This window comes from Pundamilia nyererei, unplaced genomic scaffold, assembly GCF_000239375.1.
Source record: "Pundamilia nyererei isolate P.nyererei 1_Seehausen unplaced genomic scaffold, PunNye1.0 scaffold00016, whole genome shotgun sequence".
NCBI lineage: Eukaryota > Metazoa > Chordata > Actinopteri > Cichliformes > Cichlidae > Pundamilia > Pundamilia nyererei.
Window position 1 is genome coordinate 4107383 of NW_005187417.1, and position 12107 is coordinate 4119489.

The 12107-nt window shown below is 38.7% G+C and overlaps 2 protein-coding genes across 2 annotated transcripts in view; both read right to left on the bottom strand.

Annotated features, from left to right (window-relative positions):
- The window catches only part of mamdc4 (MAM domain containing 4), a 15881-nt gene extending 10979 nt beyond the window's left edge, over nucleotides 1-4902 (bottom strand). Inside the window, exons 1-8 of the mRNA XM_005725659.1 lie at nucleotides 4770-4902; nucleotides 3635-3727; nucleotides 2825-2986; nucleotides 2565-2690; nucleotides 2126-2359; nucleotides 1874-1999; nucleotides 502-657; nucleotides 250-353 (exon numbers count right to left, since the gene is read on the bottom strand). Of these exons, the coding sequence (XP_005725716.1) occupies nucleotides 250-353; nucleotides 502-657; nucleotides 1874-1999; nucleotides 2126-2359; nucleotides 2565-2690; nucleotides 2825-2986; nucleotides 3635-3727; nucleotides 4770-4821 (1053 nt within the window). The 5' untranslated portion in view covers nucleotides 4822-4902. The remainder of the gene's footprint in view (nucleotides 1-249; nucleotides 354-501; nucleotides 658-1873; nucleotides 2000-2125; nucleotides 2360-2564; nucleotides 2691-2824; nucleotides 2987-3634; nucleotides 3728-4769) is intronic.
- A 2367-nt stretch (nucleotides 4903-7269) lies between these two features.
- On the bottom strand, nucleotides 7270-11450 carry phpt1 (phosphohistidine phosphatase 1). Its single transcript, XM_005725593.1, has 3 exons — nucleotides 11051-11450; nucleotides 7741-7868; nucleotides 7270-7609 (listed from the first exon to the last, which is right to left on the bottom strand). Exons 1-3 carry the CDS (start codon nucleotides 11214-11216, stop codon nucleotides 7517-7519), a joined length of 387 nt encoding a protein of 128 aa, XP_005725650.1. The 5' UTR covers nucleotides 11217-11450; the 3' UTR covers nucleotides 7270-7516.
- Nucleotides 11451-12107: the final 657 nt, after the last annotated feature.

A 12107-nucleotide genomic window follows, 5' to 3' on the forward strand; every position in this document is an offset into this window, starting at 1 on the left:
CCGACCTTCCGATCATGGGGCCACGACTCTACCTACTGAGCTATCCCTGCCCTCCTCCCCCCCCCCCTTTTTTTTTTAAATAAGAAAGTATACTTTTTAAAAACAATAACCCTTATGTGACTGTTAATTCAATTTGTGAATAACATTTTCCACATTTTTACCTTTTCAAAGCATTTGAATGTTTCAGACTACTGTGAAACAGTAAAAGTAAAAGCCGCTGAAGAACGAAGGCATCAGTTTTGGACTCACCTTACAAGGATGTGAACTGTTGGTGGGTTCAAGAGAGCGACTTTGGAAGGAGGCCCAGTCCATTTTGAGACCCTCATCAGGGACCGTAACATAGAGAAAATGACCTGAAATAAAAACAAAGACATAGTATTTTTTTAAATCTGCCTTTTATTTCTAATACAAAAGCATTTCAAATACTAGCAGTAAGGAGTAATAGCATAGCTTCAGTAGCAAAAATACAAAAGGGTCTTCTGATTTGTCTGAATATCATACCTGATGCTGAGTTACTAGAATGATCTCTGCCTGGTCCTTTCAGAGGATCCGTGTTGGTGATCTGTGTCTGATTTGTCCTTACCCATTTCAATGATGAAAGTGACCTTAGGTCCCAAATGCAGAGGCCTTCCTCAAAGTCACAGGACTCATATTGAGCTGGGGACGCAACAAACAAAGACGGAACAAATACTCATCATCATGAAGTGTACTGTCCATAAAAGATGGACATGGTCATCGTGGCAACTTTTTTAAAGCCTTAAACCTGGTTTATAAATATTATTTAAAAATATATACCGATCTTTGCCCAATACCTGTGTTGCCTCTCGATCACAAGCAACCTCCTTCAAGCAAACTCTGTTTTACAAAGTACTGAGTACAAAATCAGGTTTTTTGTTACTGGGAAACATGGCAGCCGTTCCAGCCGCAGCACTTTGTTGGAGTAATTTTGCTTAAAATATTAACATGAAGACAGTTTGGTCCTTACCAATAAAAAGCTCCTTTTGACAAAGATATTTAATGTAAGATGATTCATTCTGATTTCAGCATTTCTTACAAAAGCTAAAAGATGATATTGATATGAGTCGCTTCTACAGGAATGTTTATTCTGAGGCAACTGAGCAAAATACACAAGAACCGCTTTTCCACTGCCTTATATAATAACACATCTTCTTTTTGCAACCCAAGGCACTCATGATTATTTTAAATCGTACTGACAATGGATTTGGATTTGTTGTTCCTTGTCAGTTTTATTATTTTAACCACGTTTTATTATTCCTGTTGACAAAAGTCAGTCTGTCTTCCAATCTGAACTAAACCTGCCACACACTGTTGGAGACTGAGTTTGGAGTTTTAGCTTGATAACAATAAACAAAGAAGTGCCATAGAAAAAACAAATGCATCTTAGCAATATTTTCACACATGCTTGAAATTATAATTGTAATTACGTTTTAATTTGTATTAATTGCACAGGCCTATTACTCTATGTCACTTCTGCTAAAAGGGACAAAGGACCCTGTGCACAGGTGTCCCATTCAAGAGCGAAGAGCCGCGTGTCAATCACTGATGATATGATGATGACATTTTTGGTTAGGTCAGCTGATGGTTAGGACTACAAAAGTGGTTTTAGCACACTGATCAAAATACATGGTGGTGCTACACTCTTAATAAAATACGCTTGTACACACCGGCGCATCGACTGGGACTATAGCTGTGTCTGAACGTACTTCCAGTGACATTTGCAGACATTTTTTAAATTTGATTGAACTTTTGTGAACAATAAGTCTGTTTTCCCCACCAATTTTATTACTTTGTATTGTGACTAAAATATTCCTACATATTTATTATGGGATTCAGGTGAAATTAGATTTCTCACTGCAGTTGAGCTCATCAGATCCATCACCACAGTCATCGCTGCCATCACAGAGATGGCGCTCCTCCACACAGGCCTCGTTGTTACACTTCACCATCCCTGCTGAACAGTTTCCCCCGGGGACTGGTGCTGATGATCAAGAGAAAATAAAAAACTATCACTTATGAATCAGTTTACTGGAATTAATTGATTGTAAAACACTCTGCAAGGACTTGAAAAAAGGCAGGGACAAATGGGATCTTTTGAGGGGCTTACAGGGAAGAGCACAGTCTAGAAACTCCAGCTGGTCTATGGCCACATCTCCTCTTTGTCCCACTGACCGCAGCGAGTGAAGACGGATTTGAAAAGTTGAGGGAATCCGGCCCAGAAAGATGAGAGCTTCCCTCCAGGCACGAACACTGGAGGCCTCAGGACGCCAAACAACAGCCTCTTCACCACCTGGGTAGAGGACAGATGCCCACAAGGGCGTAGATCCCAGACCGGTGTTACCTACAGTAAAAAGTAAACATTAAAGTATTCATTAGCACGACAGCTGCAGGGAAAATACATTTTATCTTTAAAGATTGTTAAAGAAACATTGTACATTTTTAAAGGTAGGGCTTGTTATGACCAAAAACAGGACTAACAGAGAGAGACGGAGAGGAAAAAACCTGGTTATCTAAATATATGACATGCAGTTATTTGCCATCATTACCCGAGTCCCACAGGAAGTATCTGAGGCGAAGGCGACACGTTGTTGAAGACTGATTAATCTCTGGAGAGATTAAAACTGCAGTGTGGAGCAAGTCTTCATTCACTGCACTGATTCCCATGAACCAACCTTTGTAAAAAGACATATTGATTAGAACATTTTAAGATATTACCATTCCAGTTTAATGCAGGATGACTCTCTAAAATACTTGCAATAATACAGCTTTGACTATAAACATGACAATAAAAAAGACTGTACAATACCTATGGCTGTGCCGGTGGTGTAATCGGTGGACGGTCCACTGTCAGGCACCGTTTCCCCTCTCTGATGTCTCTCCCATTTGTATTGTGCACTGGGCGACGTGTCAGCCCATCCACACATTCCTTCATCCTCAAAGTCACACACAAACCCCTTTCCATTGTAGCCTTTCACAGGGGTGACAAAGCATTCAGTTGTTATAATACTGTGTATTACAGGAGAGGTCTTCCACTAAGAAAACTATTTACCCTACCATAATTTGGAGTAAAATTTTCCTGCTGTGTAGGTATAAAATCTAGAAATTGTGACCAAACCTTAGAAACCGCTAAGTTTTCCCGTAGCAAGCAGATGCCACAGATGCAAAATCAGGGTCTTTTAAGTTTTATCTTAAATATGATGATTGTTTTATTTGAACATAAGTGACCAGCATCTCAAAATTAGTTAAAATTCCCCTTTCAGAATGTCAATAAACCACAGAAGCTTAATGAGACCATAACGATCATGTAACATGATCACATTGATATAGTCAAGTCAAATCTATGGGTGATGCTAATCATATAATCACATTTTATGCTTAAGGACAACAGATGGAAATTAGCCCTTGGCTATAATCTGGTATGTTTACATTCATGTAATTTTGTTTACATTTATGTTCAATAACATGCACTGTCCTAAATACAATAAATACAATATTCAGCATATTCAGCACTGAAGCATTTTCCCGTTTTTGAGATAAATCTGACAAGAAATGGCACCAAAAAAAAAAAAAAAAAATCCGATTATAGATGGGACTAAATTACATTTTTAAAACTTACCACAGCCTTGCTCATCACTCCAGTCTGGACAGTCTTGCACAAAGTTACATTTCCTCCCAGGAGCTTGACACGACTGAGCTGAAGAGCCAGCAGCTGGATAAGAATATGAAACACAAAATTCTTTTTTTTTCTTTTGTCCTGTGAAATTACACCTGCTGATCAAGGGTGAATGAGATGGTCAAAAATCAGACCAATGATCACTATGGACTGCAAAAAATAACTGTAGCCTTTCCTATTAAAAGACAACAGGTTATTAGTAGAAGCCTTAACCTGTCAGAGCTGATGTAAATATGCAAATATCTTCCAGCCAAAGATTGAAAATACTCAAATATTTTCCATCTTTGCTTCTGGGTGTGTGACTCAGGCCCAAACTCTCTCATGACTCATGACTCAAAGGTTTACAACCCATCTAATGCCAACAGGCTCAAAGACCGCAGAGAGGTAATCAGGGTGACACCATCCACTGAAGGCATCTGTCCAACCAAACGTCTCTGACTAAGACTCAAGACTTTATGATTCAGTAACCTAATAGCTAGAAAATAGACAGGACACCAGACATTTGATTTTTGAGTCTGAATATCCCAGAAGACATCACATCATCATTTTGTTAGAAAATAAATCACACATGAAAGCTCACATTTTTAGTAAGGAGTTATTACCTGACATCAAAAATTACCTGAAATATTGAAGTCTTCTCTGGACTCTTAGAGTTGTGAAATACTCAAAACCCCATTGAGCATTTCTTTATCCTTTATATTTGTGATATTAAATATTAAGGTTAATTATATGTTCTGTCTCAACATGTCTGTTCTGTCTGTAGATCTTTAATTATCAGATGGAAAACAAATGCCAGGTTGCCTAAATTCCCAAAGATAGCAAAAACCTCCATAGCAACAACAGTTGTGCATCTGAGACTGAGATGAAAGAGAAAATCTTTCAACTGCTTGTGGCTTCTTTATCAAATACTAATTTTTTAGTTTTTTACTGACTGTGGCTTGATTAAAAAATCCAAAATCAACTGACTTGTCAAGACATTATTTCAATCTATGTGTAGCAGGGCTGCACAAGTTCAGTTTGGAATAGTTAGCACCATTATTGCTGCACATAATTAAAATCTAACTGAAGGTTTTCTTACCCCACTGCAGAGCCCACAGCAGAATGAGCGCTAAGCTCCTCACATGAAACATCTTCTTTTTCTCCCTTCTTGCACCACATCAATCTGAAGGTTTGCCGACAACCTGCAGAGACTTTATTGTTGACTCTGACCTCTTCTCTGTGCATGAGAGATAACAGTTGGACTTTAAAAATCACCCATCATGCAACAGCAGCCAACAATTATAAAATAATCTCCTACAAACTATGGCGGATGTCCGGACATTGCTCATTTACTTGGCGGATACAGAAATGCAGAGCAAAGCAGATGCAAAGTGCAGTTTACGGAAGCGATTTTAGCTTACCTCAGTCATGCTGCATAGATATTTAAGACAGAAACATGGGCAGCATCCTGCTTTAAGTCACGCATGCATTACTCCAACATCATTACCTCAGTAGATTCATTTATCTTTGTCTTTATTAATAGGTGCAGTTTATAACACTGCATTCTAGAATCCATTGGTATTCAAAGGCGCTCACGGTTGACTCAGTGACAGGAGAGGTGCCCGGATCCTGTGGCTCTGAAACAAGCCCAAATCATCACCCCTCCACCACCATGCGTGGCAGTTGGTATAAGGCATTTGCCATTAGCCATGTTTGGTTTTCTTCAAATGTGGCACCGCACATTATGACCAAACATCTCTACTTTGGTTGAGTAAGGTCCTGAAGACTTGTGGTGTGTTTACGTGCAATTTTGCAAATATAAGATGTGCTGCCATGTTCTTCTAAGAGACCATGGCACGCCGGGGCAATCCTTCCAAAGAAACCATACATGTTCTTTTTACCGTTGTTACATTTAACATGTTAACTGAGGTCTGTAGAGTCTAAGTTGTAGCTGTTGGGTTTGTTTTATATTTCTCTGAGCGTTGCACGGTCTGACCTTGGGTCGAATTTACTGAGGTGCCCACTCTTGGGAAGAACGTGGCGCTGTGTTAACACTTGAAAGCTCCGACCGGGAAAATGCTAAATCTTCTTGGAAGAGATGCTCACACTTAGTGATGATCAATTAATCAATTGCATCAGATTAGGAGCACCTAGCTGCTACTTACCATGGAAGCCGTAAGGATACTTAGTCCTTCACAGAACTGCATTAGAGCCCTGTGAAAAATGTCTTTTTCTTTTGTTTTTTACATGACTGTCTCTATTTTAAATTAAACATTTGAATGCATTTTTATCCACAGTTATCTTTACTGATTATTAATATGTATTTTCTAACACATGTTATACATTGTGAATTGTGTTTCAGGTACTGTTTGAACATATGTAGAATAAAAAATGTGTTGTCAGGTTTCTGTCCTGGCATAAATATGCTGTGGATCATATGCTGTATAGAAAAGTTATACATAGTTTCCAAATCTGAAAATGGAAGCCAGTGTGGAACAGCATTAAACCAGTATTGTTTGTTATGGCAGCAAGGGGCCACCTTGCTTTAGTTCACCTGCTTTATGAACGCAGTAAACCTATTCCTGATAAGTTTATGGCCTCAGTCACTAGTTTAAGTCTTATTCAGTGTTCATTTTGTAAACATTTTTTCCCCATTAAGCCATAAAGTATGACATGCTTAATTTAAAAAACAAACAAACAAACAAACCCTCAATTCTGTTAGGTCATGGATTTAGAGAAATTTGCAGTTGATTGAGAACTGCCAACTGCCTGACCTCCCTACTGAGTCACTGAGCTCATCTCCACTGTGTTTGTGGTGTTGGCCCATTTTGAAGCATTTTAATGGAATAATCTGACTAATAATGTGTCTTTATGTGTGATACAACTTACCCAAGACGTTTGTTCTTCAGTTTTGTTGAGTGAAATTCTAGTATTTTATTAGTCTCTACAAGCACTAATTAGCATATATCTGATAATTAAAAAGCCAACAGATGGCAATAGCCTTGGTTGCAAACACTTCCAGGCTTATGGAAGTCTATGGGAAAATTGGCTTGTTAAATCTGACCTGACCTCAGTGAATATGTTCCTGATGAACTTATGATCTCAGTCACTTATTTTCAGTTATATTGCTTAAAAAAATGCAAGTCATTTTGTAAACCTGTCAGAAATCAAGAGAAATACCTGTGCTACGCACACTGGGTAAATATCAGATGATATATCAGAATATTGGATTTTTGGGTATATATTATAAATATTGGATCCTATATGTCAGAATGTCAGAATCATTTCAGAATACTTCAGCACAATGGTAGTAATCAGGAGCATCAAGTTCATTTACTTTTATCTAGCAACTGTGCCCATTTTAATCAACAGTTTACAGCACGCTGGAATCTGGACCATAGCTGCTGTAAAAAGTAAGATAAGCAAAGAGATGGGGTGTTGTCATTTTTCTGCTCTGCAGGAAAGAGGCACATAATATAAGCACACATTTCACAATAAAACCCCACATCAAAACTTGTAAGATTTGCTTTGTAACTTAAATTTCCAAAGAAATTTATGAGGGATCATGACTCTAAAACGAGTCAGTGAAGGAGAGGCGGTAATCTGCAAAGCCAGCACAGGCAGTCATTTATTTAAAATGTTTCCACATGACAAATTCATTAAATTATTAGCTACACTATGAAAAGCTGTTATGTTTTACACAAGGAAGGAAGGTGAAAACTTAAAGCTGTTGTATTAATAAAAAGAAAAATCCTAAATGTGTTTAGCCTGATAACGAAGGGTTACAAAAAAAATACATCAGTCCAGGGTTACAGGGAATTAAGTAGAAGCTGTTTAAAGTTTATTTCAGTAGCCTTCATTATCCCAGGTCACCTCATAGTCTGGATACCGAACCTTGAGTTTCTCAGTGGTCACTGCATGGTTTGCTCTTCCGAATCCCTGTGATCAAAGAAGACACATCAGTGTTTCATCAGAAAGATGAAATAACATTTGATTTAAACCACTAAAAAAACCCAAAAACCATCATTGTATTCATACTTTCTCAGTATTTACAGATCAGAATCACCCACCATGGAGTATCCGTAGACATGGATCTTCTTGGCCTGGGGGTCATGTTTGATTCTCCCTCCTCCTATACACTCACAGTCCAAGTGCCCGTCCCTTTCCAGCTCCTCTGCTACCTTCTCATAGATGTCAGCTGGGAAAAGGATGGATACAACACAGAAACAAAGTTTTTGGAATATTTTCTACATCAAAGTATGAATTATTGCCTTAGAAAATATAGCTTGGTGACTTAGAGTTTGTAACTGGAGTTTTATTTATAATTTCAAATGCCTGCTTGGTATGTGGATGTGTCCAGTGTTCATTGAGTTTCATGAGGTTGGTCAGCTGTTAAATAAAATTGCATGTACTGTGCTTTCAGTGTTGTCCAGCAGAGAGCAGCACAGACCTGTCATTACTAAATGCAAAGCCATCAGTATTGCATTCATAAAGTCTGCGGTTATCCTGAAGGCTGCCTGTTATTATACAGTGTTTATAATATTTTGTGCGGCTCCATATTGTGTACTAATACTACATAATAAGCACCAACGGATTACATAAACATCCCTTCATTACAAAATTCCAAAACCAAAATGAGGCAGTCGGTCAATGAGTGCACAGACATGTAAAATATACATTAGATGTAAAACAGTGTCTTTGCTTCCCCTATAGAACCGAGGAGCACAACAAGCTCGTCATGCAGCTCATAGGGAGGAGAAAAGGTCAAAACTGTGAAAAAGTGAAAAGCTGAGCCTGAGGAGAAAGCGCAGGCATGGTGAGGCCTTAATGTATGGTCTGCACAGAGCTATCAACAACAGGCTGGAGGTGGTGATAATTCCTCCTCCACAATATAAAAGAGACAAAGCGGAGGAAAGGTGGAGGTTGGGTAGGGGATAGGGGCAGAGCCATGCATAAAGTCTACAGATCTTTTGACTGGTTGGGGAAATGTGGATTCTCTAGGCCGCACTTTATCTGTGGCATGAGGGATATTTGAGCATATTGTGGCCGTGTGCTTGAGCCACACAGAAATTCTTTGTTCATTTCTTAGTAATGTTTGCTTAATGTACTTACTAATAACTGGGTAATAGGAACAAAGTCTATACATTTTACTTTGTCCATTTAATATTTATATTATGAATTGTATTGAATAGAAAGAAATCCATATAAACTATACATATTTATATTAGAATAGCAATTTAGAGTAGTAGTAGATAAGATATTACCCTGACAAAAAAAAGAAGTAAAAATGATGCTGCTGGCCAACAGGCTGACCTTAGAAACTGTGCTGAAACTTTGCCTCGTGTTGGCCAAAGACAAAGGAAAAGGAAAGGGAGAAGGCATGTTAGGAGGCAGCGAGACTGAAGGAAAATTAGGAGTGTGAAGGAGAGAGCAGGGACTTTAAGAGTAGAAACTGTCTGGTAAACAGAGAGCATTTATGAATGGGGGAAGATTAGTAGATATATCGTGTGTGCAGAAAAACAGCTGGAACGGAAGCGAGGCCAGAAGCACTGGAGGTGGATCGAGATAGTTCTACTATGGTGTAGATATGAAGTAAAATAGAGTAGAGGTAATCTTGACAAGAGTATATGAAGAATGTTGTGGAGGTGAAGACTGTCAGACAGGATTATGAGTTTGAAGCTGCAAATTGAAGGCGTGATTCTGAAGGAGGGGGTGAGTGGATATTAAAGTAGACTTCAGTGGACATGCAGGAACAGAGGCGATAAGGTGTTAAGGAGAGAAATGTTGAACGATAGATGGTGGTGGATATGCAAAAAGGACTGGGATGGCTGTGGTAGACATTAAGAAGAGAGTGGAACACAGAGTGATGCTTTTTACTTTTTTTACTACGTACAGCACTTTGGTCAACCTGTGTTGTTTTTAAATGTGCTTATAAATAAATTGATTGATTGATAGGATTGAGTGAAGTAGCAAAAAAAGAAAAAAGAAAAAACAAAACTTAAAAAAAAAAAATAGGGGAGGCCTAGCTGGAAGTAGCTAAATTGAACATGTTAAGATTATTTTTGGCGTGATCAGGATGGGACAGGGACATAGGGGGTGTCCAAATTCATGGGCTGCATCCTCCTGAGGCCGCATGTGTAGACGGATTACGTCACAGCGATGCACCAAAGGCTGTCCAAATTCGTAGACTCCGAATGCAGCCGACAAATGCGTCCTCCTTTTAGTTTTAATATTACTCTTATTACTTCTACTTACTCGCTCTGGGGTTCTTAGGGAATAGAAAAGCGCTATACAAATACAGGCCATTTACTCTTTCTGGGTCACAAAATAAACTTTTAAGATATTTTCAGGTCCAGTTTGTCAGTTTTTTCCCTTTTAAAATATCTCACCTGTCTCTCTTGCATTTACTATACCCTGTTTTGCACTGACAAAAACTTATGTTTCCTTATGATGGATCAGAGTCATTGCTTCATTCTCTCTCTCTCTCTCTCACTCACACACACACACTGATTTCAAAGTGAACAAAAGTTCAGGGAAGAAATCATGTGCGCACACCTGTGGACACCTAGACACATCCTAATGTTGGTTATATGCGGAGGTAGAACAGGAAACTATGGGGAGGCAGATTCAAATTATTATGAAACTCAAAATAACCTTTTTTTTAATACAACACTTGAGAAATGACATGAAAATCTTTTACTTTAGACCTCATCATCAATGGGCACAATTGTTAGAGTGTGTCTTGTGACAACAGTATAACTGTGTTTATATGAACTTATTTGGGTTCTCTCTTTTGCCAGTCCCATCTAGATGGGGTTAATTAAGCTGGTTATAAGTAATATTATTATTTGCAACATGGTCCCTCCCTTTATCATCTCATTTAGCAGGAGATACACTGGTCACTGTCCTTCATGAAAGGACAGGGAATAATGCTGTCCTACAATTCAGAGCAATGCACTGTCCAATCATCATTAAAAACAAACAAAATATCTCACAAGTGATGCTGATCAAGCGTATGTTAATTAACAGCATGCTATCCATGTTGTGCAATGACCTGCGGCCATGTTTTAATGACAGGTTGTTAAAGCTTTGGATGAATTCTGACTATGGCCACAACAAAACAGCCACTGGGAGGGCAACTGTTTATGTCCATCGTTTACATACAGTCTGTAGGTATGGCGAGGGTAGGAGGACAATCAAGAACAACACGGAGGTGGGAGACAGGTCCTCGAGATGAGTCAGTATTAGGACAGAAGCAAAGCTGGGTCATCTGTTTGTTTGTTTGTTTGATCTCGGGGGTACATCTCTGGTGCGTCCAGGTGCAGATGGAGGTGTATTTTACGCCTAAAACAGAGCGCTCTGAGCGTTGTCCTTACTCACCGTGGTACTCAGCCCAGCCGTATCCTCGGACTATATCCACCTCCGAGTCGTCCCCCTCCTCTCGGCTATGAACACGGATCAAGACGTACTTAAATACTCCGGAAGGGTCGATGTCTGCCTGCGGTATGTTGGCCATGAGAGCAGCCGCCTTCGTCTGTGTGCACATGTCTAAACTTCTCAAGGAGCACACTAGCAAAGCAAGCAGCAAGCGAAACGCTCGGATTTTCCAAACAAGCTTCGTGTCTATGCGTAGAAACTAATACGGAAGTAACACATTTATATCTCTATATTGTAATCTGGACGGGAATGCAAAAGCTATAAATCATTGCAAAATAAAAGACATCATCTAGTTTCCTTCTAGCACCGCCATAATACAGCTAGCCGGCAAAATCAAGTTAACTTCCGGTATGACCCTTCGAAATAAATAATACTACGACTTACTATCGCCACCATTAATAATAATAATAAACATACAGATATTCCATACGTCTTATGATGTGTAATCTTTTCATTGTTTTATTTGTTGCTGTTCATGGAAAAGCTATGGAAGAAACCGTGAAAATTCCTTATTAGAAATGTTTTAAAACTTAATTTTATTCTGAAGGCAGTTCAAAAATACCGGAAAAAAGAAATGCATTTTGGTATCTGCAGTCCAAATGAATATTTTAAAGGGCAATGACTTTTTTTCTACAGTCATTGATCAGAACAAAAAACATACAAAAATGCAGAGGGTTTAAATTTGGGGTAGAAAACATATCATGTGAAAGATAATGATAAAAGTAATTATTTCATAATTCTAGTTATAAACAAATGCTATATCAAATATCAATATATATTTGTGGTCAAATGTTTACATACACTCATGAGCATGAATGTCATGTGATTTGGTGACCATAGAGTTCTTTACACTTCTTTTTTCCAGGGTGCAATGATTGCAAAGCGTATATCCTTAAGGACTTTAAAAAACAAGAATTGGTTGAGCTTATATTGCGATTCGTCGATTTTCTTAACAGGCTGTGGCGTGGCCTGGTCAAGCCAACTGGCACTGTAAAATCTA